The 18612-nt window shown below is 41.0% G+C and overlaps 3 protein-coding genes across 7 annotated transcripts; 2 read left to right on the forward strand and 1 right to left on the reverse strand.

Annotated features, from left to right (window-relative positions):
- Positions 1–836: 836 nt before the first annotated feature.
- Positions 837–6723, reverse strand: LOC111270920 (BAG family molecular chaperone regulator 2). Its single transcript, XM_022851406.1, has 3 exons — positions 6440–6723; positions 3389–3640; positions 837–3032 (listed from the first exon to the last, which is right to left on the reverse strand). The coding sequence occupies exons 1-3, from the start codon at positions 6584–6586 to the stop codon at positions 2838–2840; spliced, it is 594 nt and encodes a 197-aa protein (XP_022707141.1). The 5' UTR covers positions 6587–6723; the 3' UTR covers positions 837–2837.
- Positions 6724–7235: 512 nt separating this feature from the next.
- LOC111270903 (PIH1 domain-containing protein 1) lies at positions 7236–9348 on the forward strand. Of its 5 annotated transcripts, none has more exons than XM_022851377.2 (3): positions 7236–7360; positions 7558–7599; positions 8181–9348. In XM_022851377.2, the coding sequence occupies exon 3, from the start codon at positions 8333–8335 to the stop codon at positions 9257–9259; it is 927 nt and encodes a 308-aa protein (XP_022707112.1). In that variant the 5' UTR covers positions 7236–7360; positions 7558–7599; positions 8181–8332; the 3' UTR covers positions 9260–9348. The 5 variants fall into 5 exon arrangements, with proteins under 5 accessions (XP_022707112.1, XP_022707114.1, XP_022707115.1 ...); XM_022851378.2 differs by lacking the exon at positions 7236–7360 and adding an exon at positions 7388–7416; XM_022851379.2 differs by lacking the exon at positions 7558–7599 and having other exon boundaries at positions 7252–7360.
- A 229-nt stretch (positions 9349–9577) lies between these two features.
- On the forward strand, positions 9578–18233 carry Pi4KIIIalpha (phosphatidylinositol 4-kinase III alpha). Its single transcript, XM_022851382.2, has 7 exons — positions 9578–10751; positions 11112–11431; positions 11643–13125; positions 13344–13790; positions 14072–14629; positions 14858–15365; positions 15670–18233. Exons 1-7 carry the CDS (start codon positions 9603–9605, stop codon positions 17415–17417), a joined length of 6213 nt encoding a protein of 2070 aa, XP_022707117.1. The 5' UTR covers positions 9578–9602; the 3' UTR covers positions 17418–18233.
- The last annotated feature ends 379 nt before the right edge of the window (positions 18234–18612 follow it).

An 18612-nucleotide genomic window follows, 5' to 3' on the forward strand; every position in this document is an offset into this window, starting at 1 on the left:
TATGTGAAAAATTCAGGACGAACTGTTGTGATTTTGCCATACTCTTTGCAAGGATTTTTTTTTTGCCGGAGGAAGTCCTTGTGAAGTTGAGCGTAAAAACACGACACCAATATAGTGCGATGTTTTCCATGAATGGACTGGCACCTAGTCGAGCAATAAAACTTTATTTAAAGTTTTACTGTTTAGTGTTACACCTCCCACAATTAACAACATTACAGAATTTAAACTAATTACTGTGCGGTTATTTACTATTTACCTATAATTACTTATGATTAGCTATTAGGACTTCACGAGCTAATATTTTAGCAGTTTTGTAAAAATCAGATATTTACTTTCTACCATGTTTTAATGCAAAAAAAGAAACTAAGTATAAATTCACTCGCACACATAATCAAATTATTTGTTAGCATCGGGATAGCTCACACAGCTTAATATCTAACTGGAAATTTCAAACATTGCTAGTTAGAGCCCTGTGATGCATCGAGCGCTTAAGCAATGCATGTAAAGAAATTAACTATAAATCGAAGAACATGTGTTCTACTTCCCACTTTAATAATAATTAAGACCAGACCCAGAATATATATACTAACTATGCTAGCTTGTAACTAATATGGCTAGTGCCATGATGATGCAAGGCTTTGATGCATTACGGTACATAACTATTTAAAAAGCAGATATCCAAATGATATCGCTGTGCTTTTCAGCATTGATAAAGATGCAAACACTTTTACCGATAAATGCATTCTTTTTAATTGTTACAATGGTTGCAAATAAAAAAGAAATAGTTATTATAGAAGTGATGTTGTTGTGACATTCAGGTAGATCAGCAAGATCCGTGAAACTTTGCCCCATGTTAACTCCGTATGGAAGCAAGTTTATTCATCAAACGTCTCAATCTCGTGCTGGAATATATAGTACAGTCAGCTCCTTTATTAAACTTAATGTGGCTATTTTCTCTCCTGCCTATATATACATATATATTTGTTTTTGCCCTAGTGCTCTTTACATGTTGAAGCGCAACGATAACAATAAAAACGTTGTTTTATCTTGTTCAATTTTCATAGACGTGCAATGGAATTACATCATGTAAACAATAACCATAATTATAAAAAGAAATACGAATTTACGATTACCGAATACAAAAGTAGGTAAATATTATCGATAAGATGGTTTGTAGAATACAGGGTGGGCCAAAAGTCACTAAATGTTGTCATTGATGTATTTTTTGCGTTTTAGACATTTACTCACGTTATAGCATGATAACAGAATATTATAGGGATATAGAAATGGCTTTAGAGTATCCCTGTTGTAAATCGTTGCATCGTTGAATCCGCTTTTATTATTGTATTTTTTATTGTGATAGTTTGCAGAATTCTCATTATTTTAACAGATGTGAGGATTCTCCACCCGTCAAAGGACTTCCCTCAAACTGTTACTGATTTAACTGTTAATGATTATTAGAACTTCCATGTATTTTTGAAAAGCTTTCAGAAGTCAATAAGAAGAACAATACGACAAATTAACGACTATTATACTTACTTAGGCGAATGGCTTGAATTCAAAGCATAATAGTAGCGTTAATACATTTTTTAAGCACGTGATAGTCGTGGACTATCATTGGGCCGTTTATATCGTTGAAAAGGAGTGCCCAGTCCCTTGTCACCGTAAGTATAATATGAGATCAACTTGTTACTGCTGAGTCAAACAAGGTGGGACTTTCCAACCGAAGAAAGTTTGCATAGGAATGGCGAGACTTATTTTTGTGGCATACGTAAAACTGGTTAAATACAGATAAAATTACTTGAAGTACGTAGGAACTTTATACCAAAAGGATACCGATTAAATCGAATGTGGCACAACCTTTTTAAACGCTTTTTTGAAAACGGTTTGCTTGATTATTCCTTAATGGAACTTAAAAGATTTAACTACCTCTGTTAGATTGCTAGAAGTCAAGCGGTAATAATAGTAATTAGTCTAATTTATAGAAAGCTAAAGAAAGACGGACTGGCCATCCACCAGAGGTAGTTTTTTTTTTTTTTTTTATTTCAGTGTTACAATTTAGTTCTTTACAGATACAGATTCGTGGAAGAACAAGACGTATGCACTAGAAGTTCTGTTCCACTGTATCGTGCAATTTAGCTATTGCTTTGACCTCAAATTAGTACACTTACATGCCCGTGACCCACTATTCATTTCAAAAGAACACTCTTTACCGACGGCAGAGATCTCTGAAGATATCTTTGTATTGCATAGAATCGCTATAGATACATAAATTTGCGTCATTATGGACAAATGCATACCAACGAATAGAAGCTCTATCACGTGCGGAAACATTACCAGTCATAAGTATCCAAGTGAACTGTAAGTCAAACAATTCAGGTACTTTCTTTGTCTACAGCATTTGCAAGTGCCGGCACAAATTAAGTAGATTTCAAAAATTAGGGCAAGAAAAACAAAAGATTTCGACATCCTGAGTTGTTGTAATTCAACGAAATAGTTTTTCCATTCGTAGTGAGAAATAGCATCTATATAATTAATTAACCCTGTTTCTATTCTATGCACCTTCTATATTGGTTGAGTAAGTTTCTCTTAATTTGCACGACAAAGCAAACTCTCGAAAACGACAGGCAATGAACTCTTGCACTATCAGTTAAGTTTCCTAGTTTTCAATTCCTTCTGATTGTTCTTTTATCTCGACATCCACACCATTTGATTTAGTGGTGTTGCTCGCCGATAACAGCAATATAAATAACCTCTGCATATCCGTATATGAGTATATATAGGCAATTTATGTATAGTAAAATGTATGTCAGGGGACAGGGCAACAGAGTTAGATATTACGACGGCGAACCAGGGTGACAGTGGCTCGGGTCTTCATTTGCTTGTTCGAGGTGGCAGCGCGTTGTCCTCGCTTGTTGTTTTTTCACTGATTGATCCATCGGACCGCCGGCTTGCAATGCATTGATTTGCGTCAGAATGTTCTGAAGCTTCTTGCGGATCTTTTTCTGGTCATCTACTGCACACTCAATTATCTGTAGCCATGTTAAAATGTCAATGTCAAAATAAAAAGGAACGTGTAAGTAAAAGTTATTTGGTATGGTGCTTGTTATGATTACTTTCAAAACAAATATATCACGTATAGCTTAATTAATCTTTAACTTATCGACTTTTCACTCATAGTTCAAGTGTTGTTTAGAAAGAAGTCATGCTTTCCTCAAATTGGTTAATATAGCACATAACCTAAAATCCAGCAAAGTCGTATTTGTATCTAAAATCTACACAGTCTGTATCAGTAGCAGCTGTACAACTTCAGTTTTTTTCTCTTCGGACCATGTGGGCGTTCTTCACTTACTTAACTACGGGCTTTAATGTATACTAGGCTTTTCACCTTGCTCTGAAATTTGTGATCTATCGGCCCAGTCGCTTCTGATAAGCACGCATTGAGGTACATTTCGCATAACTCCCTTGTGGTATCGTCATGAAAGCTGGTAAGTAGCTTGTCCACAACTTCGGTGACTACTCTGAGTGCTTCTACTTGTTGCTCGGTTCTAGGAGTCAGCAAGGTGACGTCGACAGTCGTGGCCCTCTTCAGAAGACCCGATCTTCGAAACAACAGGTCCTCTTGTTCGGACTCTGATAGCTGCAATAAGAAAGAAAAAGCGTACAAATGAACGCGTAAAAAACGATTAGATGTACAAGTACATACATTTACTGTAAGACTCATAAATTTGATAATTGCCCTTTATTCATCACATCAACATTAGGCCAATAACCTTAAACCTCAGCTGCGTATGTGTCACGCAGTAGGACTAAAATCAGTGAGAATGCTCGAAGTGCTGTTCTGTACTTTTGATTCTTTCAAAGATCGCCATAAAAATGTGTTCTTCAGTTTAGGTGATCTGAACGCACGTATATTAATAGGCCTAACTCAGAATGTTTTATTTTTTAGCGATCTGAGCTCAGTACAGGTTTTTAATTTGCACTGCACATAAAAAATAATGACAGACAAATGTTTTTCTAGTAATCGCTTGCATAATTTATTTTTTTCTGAATTATTTTTCTGTATATTTTAGTATAAATTCCATGCACTTCGCAAATACTGGCATGTTTCAGGCTGTGGATTGTTTTCGGCGTTGTTTTAAAGAACACTCTTCACATAGTTCTATAGGGGAAGCCGAAAGGTGCACAGCTATAAAACTGGATCTTTCGATGTCATTATGACCCACCGAGATTAGTCGGACCTTGTTCGGACTGGTTCTCCTACCTTGTTGTCCCACACATTGTTTCCATCCAATGTTCTCATTTCGATTCAAAAAAGTTTACGCCACTGAATCCTGCTGCAGTTCTATTATTATGCTCAAAGAACAAAAGGGACCATGACACATTCGCCCCATAAGCTGCGCTACACAGGGACTTTTTGTGATGAAAGTGGGCATTCTGCTAAGTATAAGCTTCATTGAAGAAAATTTGATCAAAAAAGCTAGCAGCACCTGCCTCGTGCCTCAGTAGGTAAGTAGTGGATAAACGATGCTTCTGATGGTCTTGGATCTTAAATTGTTAACTGTAACCGGTATGGATGGAAATGCAATTCTTATTTCAAAATGCGTTGCAACATGCTCCTCAATAGATCGAGTCATTGCACATGGGGTCGCATTCAGGTCGTCGGATTCGTATTGGACGTCAACAAGAAGCGTCATTTGTATTCTGTGCGATACTTACGAAGTGGCCACTGTACTCAACCACTCATTGCGATTGTAAGTTTTTATGAAAACCAGACATAGTTCCATTCTATAGCTTTTCATCATTGCATATAGCAAACATTACTGAATTTATTGCTAGATAGTCTGTTATCCCTCGGTACACATAAAGAAAAGGGACAAAATCATAAATTGATTTTTGGGCCACACTTTACCAAAAGTAAAGAGGATTTTACTCTTCAACTGCTATGGGCAATGACTTTTCCATAGTTTAGCCACATTTGTACAAAAGGGTATTCGTTTTGTGCGAGTCATGCGACAAAATATTGTTTCTTTTTACAAAAGAGATTACAAAAGAAAAGAAAAAATGAAAAACAGGATTTTACCGATCTTTTTTTTCATTCTATGTTAACAGAACATACGCAATTCATCTTGAACACTGTCTATATTTTCAGATTTTTAAATCATTAGCTTAATTTGTCATCTGACATAGATAAAAAAAAAAAAAGCTATTCGTATCAACAGTACCATTATCACTCATGCACTTAGCTTTTTTAATGTACATATTCTCTTAAAATATTATAGGTTTTCAATAATAGTCAGAATTTCCGTGATTTGACAGCGGTTGGTAAACTAAACATTCACTTGCAGCCATAGTATTCGTATTTGGCCTTCTTGGCTAGTGGCTTCTCTTCTGTTTTGATAGAACATTTTTGGGTCATATTGTTCTGGTTAAAGTTAGTTACTCACGAAAGAGGGGAGGCTACTTCACGGTTCAACTAATTCAAACACTCTATGAGCAGATTTTACCTTATAGATTGAAAAGTCTATATGAGAACACAACCTTGTTACTAAGCCACGATACAGAATATTCTTACTCTCCGCATTCGTCGCAACTTACAAAAAAGGGAAAATAGTTGCACTTCGATGTTTAATTGTGTTTGAGCCATTGGAAAGCAATCATTTCCAGAAGTTGAAAAAAATGCAGCAAAATTTTATTTAGAACCGTTTCTAATAAGGGAATGATATATATGAACTCTATTAGCGATCATTAGCACATAATGGACTAGCTTTTTTTTTGGTTGACAACTTCTTACCAAGCGAAGCCATACGTATCATTGTGGAATAGGTCAGCCATGCTTAGTTCGTTGGCTGACGCAAAGGTGTATTTATCCTATGGTATGTAATCATGAGAGCCAAATCAGTAGCTCCCACGTATCCTTGCTACGACTGAGCAATAGTAAGATTATCGCAAGCAATTTAACGATACCAGAAGCAACGCTGTCCTCTCCATCGTCATCATCAATAAACAACAATATACGTATTGCGTGCGAATAACCTATTTTGGGCTATACGATGAAAATGACAATATGTCTCGAAATGACTAAGCAATTATAATTGATATTTAAACTGCAGTCCAAACATTTCCACAGTAATTCGGCCCGGACTATACATAGGAACCATTGGTTATTTTAGTGTGAATCGGCTGATCGACTTTGCCTGTTATTATAACGGTGGACTGTAAAGGAATCAAGCCGGTACAATCGCTTTCCTGAATCACTGAATTTACAGCAGTGACCTAGAAAAATTTCCGACGAATTGTATGAGCAGCAATCGTAGAACGATCATCATTTTCTTTCTGATCCACTCATAATTTTTTGTGCAGCTATTAACATTGCAACCTTTTGTTTCAAGGCCACATGTAGACTACATGACAAATACTTAAATATATAAGAACTAACCATTTGAAGCTCCGGCGAGTCAGAAAAATTTTGTAACACTTCAACTAATGTGTCTTTTTCAACTTCCAACGCCTGAACAGCTGACCTCATAATCTCCACACGCCTCTCTATTGAATCTAACAGTTCTACAAGTCTTCCCGAAGACATTTTGATTAATAGTGTTTAATATGCACTGTTACCGATCAAATAATAACAAATGTTTTGAATCGGAAATTGCGCATAACACGCAATTATCTCGCCAGAACAAGATCGAGCCAACTCTGTAAACGGCTTTCGAATGTTGACACCCGCGGGAGAGAGGTGCGGTCGGCTTAGAATTAGGTGGGAGAGGGTCGCTTCCGGGGGAACTAGCTGAATCCTGGGACTTGATTTTTTTTAGTAACTAATATTGTTCATTAATGCTTGCTATATCGTAGTGCGAAGAGTTAATCCAAAAACAGATAGGTGATCACCCAGTGACAGCATGAACATGTTTCGTGTATTTGAATACATCCAGATGTTTAGTCTAAAGCTCGGATTAGTAATACCGTTGAAAATCGGTGCCACCTACTACCACCTTCGCCCGCGTTACTGTCATAATGCTTTATTATTAATTATACTACTAGCGCTGCTATAACCATATTTAAACACTTCAATAACACTATTAGCCATTATAACTGTGGTTGGTGACTTAGCATGAAGTCATTTTTAACTATAGAATAAATAAAGGCAACTAATAATCGCTACAAGCGATACTGTCAATGCCAAATAATGGAGGGGTGGTTGCGCCAATATTCAAATTGCCCGCGTTATATCCTCCCACGAAATGAAAACAACTTCCTTCCATGTTTAGTCCCTAGTGACCGTATCACAATGGACGACCATGTCTTGATAGGTACCAATTTACCTATTTACTGAACAGCTTATCATTTCATGATCTTGGTGAGTTTCCCACGAACGTGTGCTTTACACTGACACCATCACCATCTGTCAAATATGTACGTACATAGCAGAAGGCGTTATGACATCGATTGTCAATATAGCATGTCTAAATGTATTCTGAGTGCGTTTACATGATGAGGCTCTGTAGCTAATGTTCGATACATATCGTAATGTCTGTTTGTTGTTCTGTGCTGTAGATTGAGAGTCGTCCACTTCTATGCAATCGCGGTCATATTAAGGTAATCATTAGACGCCAAATCCGTAATATATGCATGTGGTGCAACATTTAAAAGAACACTAATTGCGCAAGATTTAGAACGAATTGACCGTTCCCATTGGCCGCTATTTTTCGTAGTATTGTTCGAAGATTTGCTGAAGTTTCCGTTCCGCGCACCTAACACATCTGACTGTCAAGGGAACAACGGGATATTCGATTATTTCAATATAAGGCAAACAAACGAAAATATGAGCAGCTTGCATGTACCAGCGCTTGTGAGATAATGTCCTTGGTCCCTTCTTTCAGTGTTGACAGTTTCTTCACAGCTAGTAATAATTTGAAATGCAGTGTGCACGGGAAAAATAGTACAGGTATCCAAATTTTGTTTCTAAGTAACTTTATGCAGAACTTTTCTTTTCTTTCGTGTGGATTTATAAATTAGGTTGCTGGAAAGGTTCTATTTTCGAGATGGTGTTACAAGTTTGTTTTGAAAAAATTAAACTTATGATTGTAACTACATGAACTTGCGTGCACCTCGGTTCGCTGTGTTTGTATTTTATTTTCTTGCACACTCCCTATATTCAGCATTACCGGCAATTTCAGGACTGAGTCGAGAAAGCCATCCACCCTCAGTCTCGTCTACGAGTCGTCGAATGATCCACTGAGGGGGAGTAAAAGAAGACGATATTAACTAAAAACTATCAACCACTGGAGTCAGCTGTGCGCAGGCAAGAGGAATTGTTACTAAGGTCAGAATGACAACGTTCCTTGACGCCCCCTCGACGTCATCGACGTTCCCGATGCTTTCGAATCTCGTACCCGAAGACGAGCAAAATCGCGAGATTCGCGAAGCGTTTGATTCTGCAATGGCTGTATTGGCAGACAAGCCGAAGCTTTGCAACCCTTCAAAAGGATTATGTATAAAATTTCGCCGGTTTGACTCAGATCAGAAGGCTTTCATAAATCTCTGTCACACAGAGGAAATTCCTTCCCCCAAAGAGCTTTCCGAAGGGGAACTGGCCCGTATTCTTGAAAGTGATAATTTTACAGCGTATCGGGTTCCACTTAGTCTTGGACTTCCCCACGACGAGCAAGATAAGAGTGGTAAACCCAGTATGGCGTACGACGTTATTATCAACTCAAAGTTTTTTTGCAAGGTTGCAGAAAGCGAGCTGTTTCGAACGTTTGTGATTCTGTTAGCTGTTCAAGGTGTTGAAGACAAGTACAACATTCAACTGTCAAGAGAAAATTACGTTATTCTGCAGAATAAGAAATATTGGGGCACAATGCCCGAACATTATATTCAAAACAGAGGAACTGCAAAGCCAGGTCCGCTCATCGACGAAATCGAAACAATGCCACCACCGAATTCATCTTTAGCAAAGTATAGTTTGGCCTCTACGGCAGCTAACGTTGATCCTAGAGTGCGATTAAGTCGTGTACAAAAGCCCGGGAGAACTGCGGAGCATCTGGTAGCTGAGATAAAACTCGCTGATCTACATTCCGTAAAAGACATTTCGTTAGACCTGGCTAAGGATCGCATTCTACTTCAAAAGAGTGCTTCGGGTGAAGTCGAACTTGACCTGTATTTACCGTTGCAACTCAATGTGGAATCCGCCCGTGCACAATTTGATTATAAAACTCGAGCCCTAAGAATTGATGCACCAATCCTTTGTAATTAGCTAGAAAAACACAATGGATTATGTTGTGTTGATCAAAATGTGAACAAGACAAACTATGAATGAGCGAATAAATGTGTGTCAAAAGATTACTTATTATGTTTTCATTTTATTATATTGTAAATTTTGGGCAATATTGCTAAGTCTATATGCTTACAGCTTACTAAAAAGATCTCGAAGTATGTTTTTACAAGAATCACAGATTTGACATTTCATCATGGTATGAGAGAATCAAAAAACGCCTAATATAATAGAAGATGGTATCCTAAGGCACTACATTACATAGACGATCTGAAATATATGCTCATAATTTTTTAAAAAAATCTGGATTTTGGCTTCAGGGACAATGGCAGGCGTCGAGCGGAGCTTCCACCTGGAAGCGGTGAAGGCGCAGGCGCGCAACCTGGCTCGGATGTCACCTGCGCCAGAGGAAAAGCTGCAGTACCTCCTCCGCCAATGCCCCGATCTTTCACAGAGCAACTTCACCGTCACCCGAAGGCACCAAGACTCTGTCATAGCTCTCGGAATCTATTTATTAGAATCAGGTCTTAATCACAAACAGCTTATTGTCGGATACCTGCTCAAGCTGCTGCACGGTTTACCGAAAGCGTCTTGGGCTGATGAAAGAACACTTTCGCCTGACGAACGCTTACCGCCTATTGAGCGTTTTTCGTTCTTATTGAATACACTACTCACCGATGTGATGATGCAGGACGAAAATCTTCAGGAGGAAATCCTCACTGCACAGATCGTGTTGCTACAGACACTTTTAAATATGGTCCGTGGGCTGCAAACGAGCGACTCGCAGGGTCCGGGAAAGCCGGGTCAGGGAAAGATAACCCTGTGTCGTGTTGTTGTACCACTTATTCTTGGTACTGGACGCGCGTTCGGACGCTGTCATCCCGACGGCAAATCGATATTTCTGCTAATATTTCCGGCGCCAAAACCACCGAGCCCAATCCGAGTCAATTCACTGTTAAATACACTGCCGAAAAGCAAGCGTACATTTAACTCATTCCGACCGATCATTCCCCGATCGCTTTCGGAACTTACGTCAGACACAGCTAACTCTGTCGAATCTTATTCGATAGATGAGCCGCAGAGTTTCAATCTGGTTAGTATAGACTACGACCCGACAAGCTACTTCTTCAGAAAGATTGGTTCCTCTTATAGTCAGCTTCTACCACAGACAAACAAAACTCCGCGATTGGTGCCAATATCAACGTGTCAGACGCTGCTAATTTTGGCTAAGAAACTATTAAAGAATGATATCCTCTCATATATGGACGCACAAGCGGCGTTAGTCTATGAAGCGGGCGACCTTCGAGTGTTTCCCTATAAAAGCCTATCTGAAGTGGTTAATTTAGTGATGCTAGGGCTATTACAAGAATTGTTGTGTCGCAATCCGCGAGCCGGTGTTCCTGGTCAGTTCACAAAGGACGTTCAAGAGTTTGTTAAGGCCATTTTTCTCGCAGGTCAGACTGAACTTCAGAAGGTATGTAAACAAAACGAGTTCTTATCAGATGAATTAAAAGGTAAAGGGGGGTTTAATGTCGATGATTATAATAAAGAGATTCTAAATTTATTTAAATACGGACGCTTGACTTCTTTGAACGTGTATATTTGTTTGTGGACGGCTTGATAAATATGCGATCATCTGAACATAATTTGGCAAAACCTCGTAGCCAAATGGCCTCGCGTGCTATATCTGAAACCTTGTTTATAGTTCAGATTTAAAGGGCATGCTATGGGTTTCTACACATTTTCGTTTCCGCCAAAATATACATACCTATTTTTTTCTAGTGATTTACACTGAAGGAAGAATGAATCATCTCTGCGCCGTTTAACTAAATAGGAGTCGAAGGATGACGAATTCAACGCCGTCACTCTGGTGGTACAATCAAACGCAGCGTGCGTTGATCTACTTGTATGGGCAGAACTGGATGACATTGGAGCGGACAGTCTCTGCGGGCGGTTATCTGAGCGCATCTGTACACCTAGCGCACCACGTACTGTTGTGGCTCATTTGCCATTGCTGCTGGTTTGTCTTGAGGGGTTGGGTAAATTAGCTGAACGCTTCCCGAATTTAGTCGAAACTTCCGTATCTGCTCTCAGGGATTTCCTCATAACACCATCGCCAATACTTGAGAAACTTTACTGCGTCACTCAAGAGAGGTAAGAAGAGACAAGCAAGACAGCGTTCTTGGATATTTTTCATTTGGTGATAACGCCTATCACTTAATTTGCATATTTTTCCCTTTCATTGCATTTTAGTAACAGTAAGGTAAGCTTTTATTTGTTCATTTAGTGAAGTTGTTCTAATATTCATGATAATTTCATTGTTAGTACTTATCGGTTGTTTATTATTTTACTTGTCTTTTTGCAGTACTGGTAAGAATCAGCAGGCTTCATCGGAGAAGAGCGGCACGGGAACCGTGCCAATGGTGTCTCCAGCTGTTAAAGCGGCCTACGAGCGGTTACGCGACACGGCTATCGAGAACATTTGCCGAGTGCTTCGCGTCGGTCTGCAGGAGGACGCCGAATGTGTGCAGGCTTTCCTGGCTTCGTTGTCGAACCGTCTCTACCAGGCTGAAAAGTTCCGACCGGGCGAGGCGGGTCTTGTGGCCCAAAACACGATTCTGACCTTGGGTCACGTAGCGGTTGCCTTGAAGGATACACCGAAGACGTCGAATTCGATCCTACAGTTCTTCCAGCAAAAGTTCAACCAGCCGGCATCATCGCTTGACACCCTGATAGTCGATCAGCTCGGTTGGATGGTTATTGCTAAGGTGGAGAAGCACGTGTTTGATGCCATCCTTAAAATGTTCAGTCTTGTCACTATGGAGTCCAGTTCTCAACAGTACAACGTCGGCACCAATGAAGACCACAAGCAAGGTTATAGGCACGTTTCACTAGCTGTTATCAACGCACTGGCGAATATCGCGGCGTCGTTGCAGGGCGAGGAGTCTATGAGCGAGCTGCTCTCTACTCTGTTGGAACTGTTTGTTCAACTGGGTCTGGAGGGTCGTCGCGTATGTGAGCGACAAAGCGCGCTCAAGGCCTCGAGCTCTGCTGGCAACCTGGGAGTGCTTATTCCTGTGATCGCGGTGCTGATTCGCCGTATGCCGCCCATTGTTAACCCCAAGCCGCGGCTTCATAAGCTGTTCTGGGATTTCTGGCACTATTGCGTTGTGATGGGTTTCACCTCAGAGTCAGGCCTCTGGCCATCCGAGTGGTTTGACGGGGTGCGTGAAATCGCATGTAAAAGCCCCCTCATCGTGAGCAAAGAACATCTCCGTTCATCATTACAGTACAATTCGGCTATCCGCTCCGACACAGTATCAGTAGGCGAGTTACAAGAGCTACGCAATCAAACGCTCAAGTTACTGAAAACCGATTTACCTTTTACAGTTGACATAAGTGCCACAGTGAATAAACTCAACTTTGCGCAGTGTACATATCTCATGGCAGTGTTACGACTCGAAACTCTACGTGCCCAAAATCTTTTGCAGGGTGACTGCCATCTGGACTATATGTTTCAATATCTTGAATTTCCCACAATTCAGAAGGACAAGTCAAGCTTGTGGCAGTGTATGATGGCAGTATCGGATAAAGTATTTCTAGCATTACTAGACGTTATGCTGGCTAAGCCAAAAAACAAAGAAAGGGACGATGAACTAGAGAGACATGCTACATTCCTGCTGGTCAAGTTTAACCATCCGCAAAAACAGATTCGTCGTATTGCCGATAAATACCTAGCGGCTCTCGTTGATAAATTCCCCCATTTGCTCTGGAGCGGAAAAGTGCTGTGGACTATGTTAAATATTTTACATGTACTTGCGAAAAGTCTTGAGTTAGATCCAAATCATGTAAGTGATCTTTCATAGCTGTATACATTATCTTTTCATCCGAAATTATGGAAAAACTTTAGTTTTGTTAGTTAACTTATTTTCGCCGAGGATCTATACCACATTACGTATCTGGTAGCGCTGAATGCCAAAGAGTGTAACCAAGATGTATTATAGATCTTTTATAAAACTTCATATCAAACTTACCAAACAATTCATACCATTGCCCTCGGTTACAGCTAAATCCAAGTCTTAAAGTTCCTGGAACCAAATACGTTCTTTCCCTAACGGACACATTGGAGGCCCGCGAAAGTATAGTACAGGACTTTGCTGCTCGCTGTCAGGGCATCATCCAGGAAGCCATGAAGTGGGCGCCGAAAGTGACTCGCTCACATCTTGAAGAGTACTTGTCCTGCTCTTCTGCTAAAGCCGTATTCACACAACATTCGGGCGTATCCTTAGCGCTAGAAAGCGTTCTACGATTTGCTGGACTTAACAACTATTCGGCCCCCCTGCCATCTACGACACTCGATAAATGGCCAAGTTGCGTTAAGAATAATAGCTCAGAATTTGTTTGCGCGATCGGGCTACGCTCACGCTTCGGAGGCGAGATCACTGGTCTATTGCAAGGTGCCGATGACTTCCACAGGGTTCGCAACGACTTAGCTAATCAGCTTCTCGCAAAGGTTTGTTATTCGATCAAAGAAGCTAGAAAACAGGTTGATCTAACAAGCAGTTTAGGTCTATATTAGACGCTATTATTGGACTATAGTATACCATCACGCACAATATATTACAGTTTTAGTGAACTTATATATCCAAAGTTAAGTTTTTGAGAAAAGAGTAATATTTTTATCTCTACGTCGGTTGAGCTACTGTTTAATAGTTTATAGACTAGTGTATCTGCCTTATCTTGCTCGCGCGATTTTATGGAATATTTGTTGGTCGTGGTATTCCTTTCCTGCAGCTTCGTCAAAGTTGGGAGACGAATAGCGCCGCGGTTCATATGGAATCGGTGTTCCGCATTACGGCATTACTGATCCACACAAAGGGCGTAGACCGTTCCTTGCTCCACGCACTTTGCTGGACCACCGTTGAGTTTTTCGCAGCGGATGCCATGCGAGCTACAGTTGCCTGTTGGCATTGGCTGTTAGCAGCTCGACCAGATCTCGAGCTTGTTTTCTTGCAGGAGATGAGTTCTGCATGGCTTCGTACCGTTGCGCTTCGGCTGGGCATCTTCTCTGTCGAACGCGAACAGCCCGATCCAACACGTCCTCAAGAAGGTGTGATACTTGAACCACGAACTCCGTTTGTAGAACCTCATGCAATATGGGTGATGTTCTTGTCTGAACGAATCGAGACGGCAAAATATAGCAGTTCAGACCAGGTGGAAATTTTGGCTGACCTTTTTCAAAGATCGCTGGCAGCGACGGTCGTGTCGAAGGACGAACCTCGTCTCACAAAACATGTTGGAACCATCGGGACGCGTTTTCGATTTCTCAACAGTGGACTCTCGCTATTGCAGGTAAACATCATTAAAATTTGTGCCGTTGTAATATAACCATGGTCGTATCGCATATTAGTTATATGATTGTAAGCTAAACAGAAATTTCCTTAGTTTATGCAAAGGAAGGTTTTCAGGTTACTATTTTAGCCATAGATCCACAACTGTATAATAATCCGGATTATACGTATAAGAATTCAATGTACTCCATTGAGTTGCCGATCCATAAATCACTTTGTTCTGTTATAGGGTGATGTTCTAACATCACATATATATCGAACAGTGCTTCGTGAACGCATTTATTGCGCCGCGTTAGACTTCTTCTGTGGGCCTCAGATGTGCCCAACACAGAGCGACGCTGAACTTCGCGACGATATCTCGGTGCTAATCAAGTTTTGGACATCAGTGTATCAAGAAAAAAAGTATCTTAAATCACGGAACTCCCCCGATGGTTGGGAAGCACCACAAGCCGATGGGCGAGGTTCCGCTGACCTGTTGTCGCGGACTACGCCAACAGGCTGGATTAATACGGTGGGCATTAGTAGCGGCATGTCGACAATATCGAGGAGATCTTCCGCCGGTCGAACCAAGGACGGCCAAGTCGGGGGCACGACTGGTTCATCGCACTCAAACATGCAACTTTTCGCGGAAGATTACATTAAGAAAAGGAACCTTATTTTGTGGCTACTGTCGTTCGAAATCGAATTTCTATCGACATGGTACAACCCAATGAGTGCTCCAGAGAAAACAATTCCGAGTACGTATATAATTGATCGCACCGCATCTTATTTACTTTTTATCATATTCCCTCTCAAATACCGATTCTTAGCAAGGAGAATGTTTTGAACTTAACGAACAATAATTTACCAAATTTTGCACACAAGGGATAGACTCTTGAATCAGATTATCCTACAGGTTGCTCTTTTGCATGTTTAAATAAATGACAGCTCCTAGCTAATAACCTTTAGAACATACATGTCGTGCACCCATTGTTACATTCGTGTTGTTCTCTATTGCCAAGTGTTTGTTGCCCTTATTATGTTTTTCCTATTTCATTGCAGATGAGAATGTGCCGCAATCGTGGCGTGCACAAACGATGGCAGAAAGAAATCAGCGCGAGACGACACGTCTAGCCTGGGAAATCGCCCCCACCCTTGCAGTGTACCTGCCGTATCGATTTAAAACGCAGGAGACGATTGCACAGGAAGTATCATCGCTTGTCCGACAGAACCCAACGATGGTGGCACACCTTCCAGATGCATTACAATTCCTGGCCACACCTGACAGCGTAACGGCAGATGGTGCCGATTTAAATCATATCTTAACATGGGCACACGTGTCTCCGATTAAGGCACTGGCGTTCTTGTCAAAACAGTTTTCACCCCACCCTATCACGGCTCAGTACGCGGCTCGGGTGTTGGAGCGGTGTCCACCTGACACCATCATGCTCTACATTCCCCAGCTGCTGCAGGCCATGCGCTGTGACGAGATCGGCTACGTCGCGGAATTTCTACGTAAAACGGCCGCTCGATCTCAGCTATTTGCACACCAACTTATCTGGAACATAAAAACCAATCTGTATATGGACGAAGAAAGTACACAGAAGGACGAGCTGTTTGAAGAGTTTAATGTCTTACTAGAGTCGATTCTCGAGGCGCTATCGGGACCCACCAAAGCATTCTATGAGCGCGAATTTGACTTCTTCAGTCGCATCACCGATATTTCCGGTCATATCCGACATTTTCCAAAGGGAGCTGAACGGAAGAAAGCGTGTCTCGAAGCCCTCTCCCAGATCGTCGTCCAACCTGGTTGCTATCTGCCATCGAATCCCGAAGCCGTAGTGGTTGACATCGATTATAATTCGGGTACCCCGATGCAGAGTGCGGCAAAGGCGCCGTTTTTGGCGCGATTTAAGGTGCGTCATTGTGGTATCGCTGCCATGGAAAGTCATGGAATGCAGCAAAACAGTGTCGCGTTAGCCAAGGTGAGCTCGCCAATGAGCGAGGACGATATGGCTCGGGAGTACTATCAGGCGGCCATTTTCAAAGTAGGCGACGATGTTCGGCAAGACATGTTGGCCTTGCAGGTGATTGCTCTGTTTAAAAACATTTTCAACCAAGTCGGCCTAGATCTTTTTCTATTTCCATATCGTGTCGTGGCCACGGCACCTGGTTGTGGCGTTATCGAATGCGTGCCTCAGGCTAAGTCACGTGATCAGCTTGGTCGACAGACCGATATCGGGCTATACGAATACTTCCTAAAGAAGTACGGGGAGGAGACGTCGCCTGCCTTCCAGGAGGCCCGGTATAATTTCATTATATCTATGGCAGCTTATTCTGTTGTCGGATTTCTTTTGCAGATTAAGGACCGGCATAACGGAAATATCATGATAGACAGTCAGGGCCATATAATTCATATCGATTTTGGATTTATGTTCGAATCGTCGCCGGGTGGCAACCTCGGCTTCGAGCCCGATATTAAACTTACTGATGAGATGGTAATGATTATGGGCGGCAAAGTGGACGCGCCTTCGTTCAAGTGGTTTATCGAGCTTTGTGTGCGTGCATATCTGGCTGTTCGGCCGTACCGGGACGATATTATCACGTTAGTGCATATGATGCTTGATACGAAATTGCCGTGTTTCCGTGGCCAGACGATCAAACTACTTCGGCAGCGCTTCAGCCCATTAGCACAATCAGAAAAAGAAGCTGCGAATTACATGATCAAGGTAATTCGAGACTCGTTCCTCAACTTCAGAACGAGAACATACGACATGATTCAGTTCTACCAGAATCAGATTCCATATTAATTTATTGTTCGATTAAGAAAACCATACATCAGCCGTGACATTTGCTGCCCTATCAATGTCGATACATCTCGTGCTGGTCAATCGGTCGCCAGTTTCGATCTAGCTTGTCATTACAACAATATATATAGATATATATAATCTGCCTAAATTTACGGGCAATGATAGTCATGAATGATGCGCCACTACAAAATGTTAACGAAATGGTTCTTCCTAAGCGCTTATGCAAGCGGTTTTGTTACAGGATAGCCCTATACTCTGCTATCCGCCTTATACCTGCAACCCCCTTCCGTACCCGCAACAACTGTTCGTGTTTAAAACGCTCAGAGATTCTATTGTAAAGTACTGTGGCAGAAATAGAAGTTGTCGGAGGTCATGTTCAGAGGAGGATGGCAACGACCAGTCGCCAAACACGCTCTGGTCATAACTTCTGTGACGAGTTCTACCGCGCTTTAGGCCTATTTCATGCACTATGTGCGTGAGTACACAACACGCAGAGCCGTTCTGTCTACAACTGTTATTAACGTATCAAGTGTGATGTTTTAACATATATTTAGTTATTGTACAACGACGATGACCACTTAGTAGTACCCTTATTATCTATACAGATAAGTCATTGTGGGTCAATGTTTATCGATGACGGCTGGAATCCACGAAGGAGTCTTCACCATCCAACCGCACAAGCATTTCGTTATTATATCGTATCTTTACAAAAAGCAAAAATAATCGTAAAATAAGCAAAAGTAACTAAATATTATTGACTATTAACAAATTATTACAAATAAATCATAGTATGTAATGACCGTTGACGAAATTAAACGTGTATTGATGTTGTAGCATTTTGTATTTCAAATAATTCACATCATAGGGGTGTAAATGGTATATGATCATGTACGAAGGGCTATGCATATTCTATTAAAAAGCAAAAAGTATATATATGGTTGTGCGTGTAAACAGCTGAAATAATTTATGTAATTTTTAGCGCAATACGATCTTTCGGTGGTACTTGCCCTGATTGTGTATGCACTCTGACAGACAAAGCTGAGTTACCTTCTAAATCTAATCCGTTATATCTTTACGACCAGATAGCCGGGATTTTCCTAAAACTCACCAAATAGGTTAAAAAATCAGCAAACACCACTAACTGTTACGAATTTTATGTTACCTAATTGCAATGCTGGCACCCCAAGAGGTGCTT

The sequence above is a fragment of the Varroa jacobsoni genome, unplaced genomic scaffold, assembly GCF_002532875.2.
Source record: "Varroa jacobsoni isolate VJ856 unplaced genomic scaffold, vjacob_1.0 contig00191, whole genome shotgun sequence".
In the NCBI taxonomy this organism is placed as follows: domain Eukaryota; kingdom Metazoa; phylum Arthropoda; class Arachnida; order Mesostigmata; family Varroidae; genus Varroa; species Varroa jacobsoni.

Coding starts and splice junctions, on each gene's coding strand:
- LOC111270903 (XM_022851377.2), top strand. CDS start 8,333: ATGACAACGTTCCTTGACGCCCCCTCGACGTCATCGACGTTCCCGATG.
- Pi4KIIIalpha (XM_022851382.2), top strand. CDS start 9,603: ATGGCAGGCGTCGAGCGGAGCTTCCACCTGGAAGCGGTGAAGGCGCAG. Junction 13,126..13,343: donor TTGAGTTAGATCCAAATCAT/GTAAGTGATCTT, acceptor CCTCGGTTACAG/CTAAATCCAAGTCTTAAAGT. Junction 13,791..14,071: donor CTAATCAGCTTCTCGCAAAG/GTTTGTTATTCG, acceptor CCTTTCCTGCAG/CTTCGTCAAAGTTGGGAGAC.
- LOC111270920 (XM_022851406.1), bottom strand. CDS start 6,586: ATGTCTTCGGGAAGACTTGTAGAACTGTTAGATTCAATAGAGAGGCGT. Junction 3,641..6,439: donor ACTCGCCGGAGCTTCAAATG/GTTAGTTCTTAT, acceptor TTCTTATTGCAG/CTATCAGAGTCCGAACAAGA. Junction 3,033..3,388: donor ATCACAAATTTCAGAGCAAG/GTGAAAAGCCTA, acceptor ACATGGCTACAG/ATAATTGAGTGTGCAGTAGA.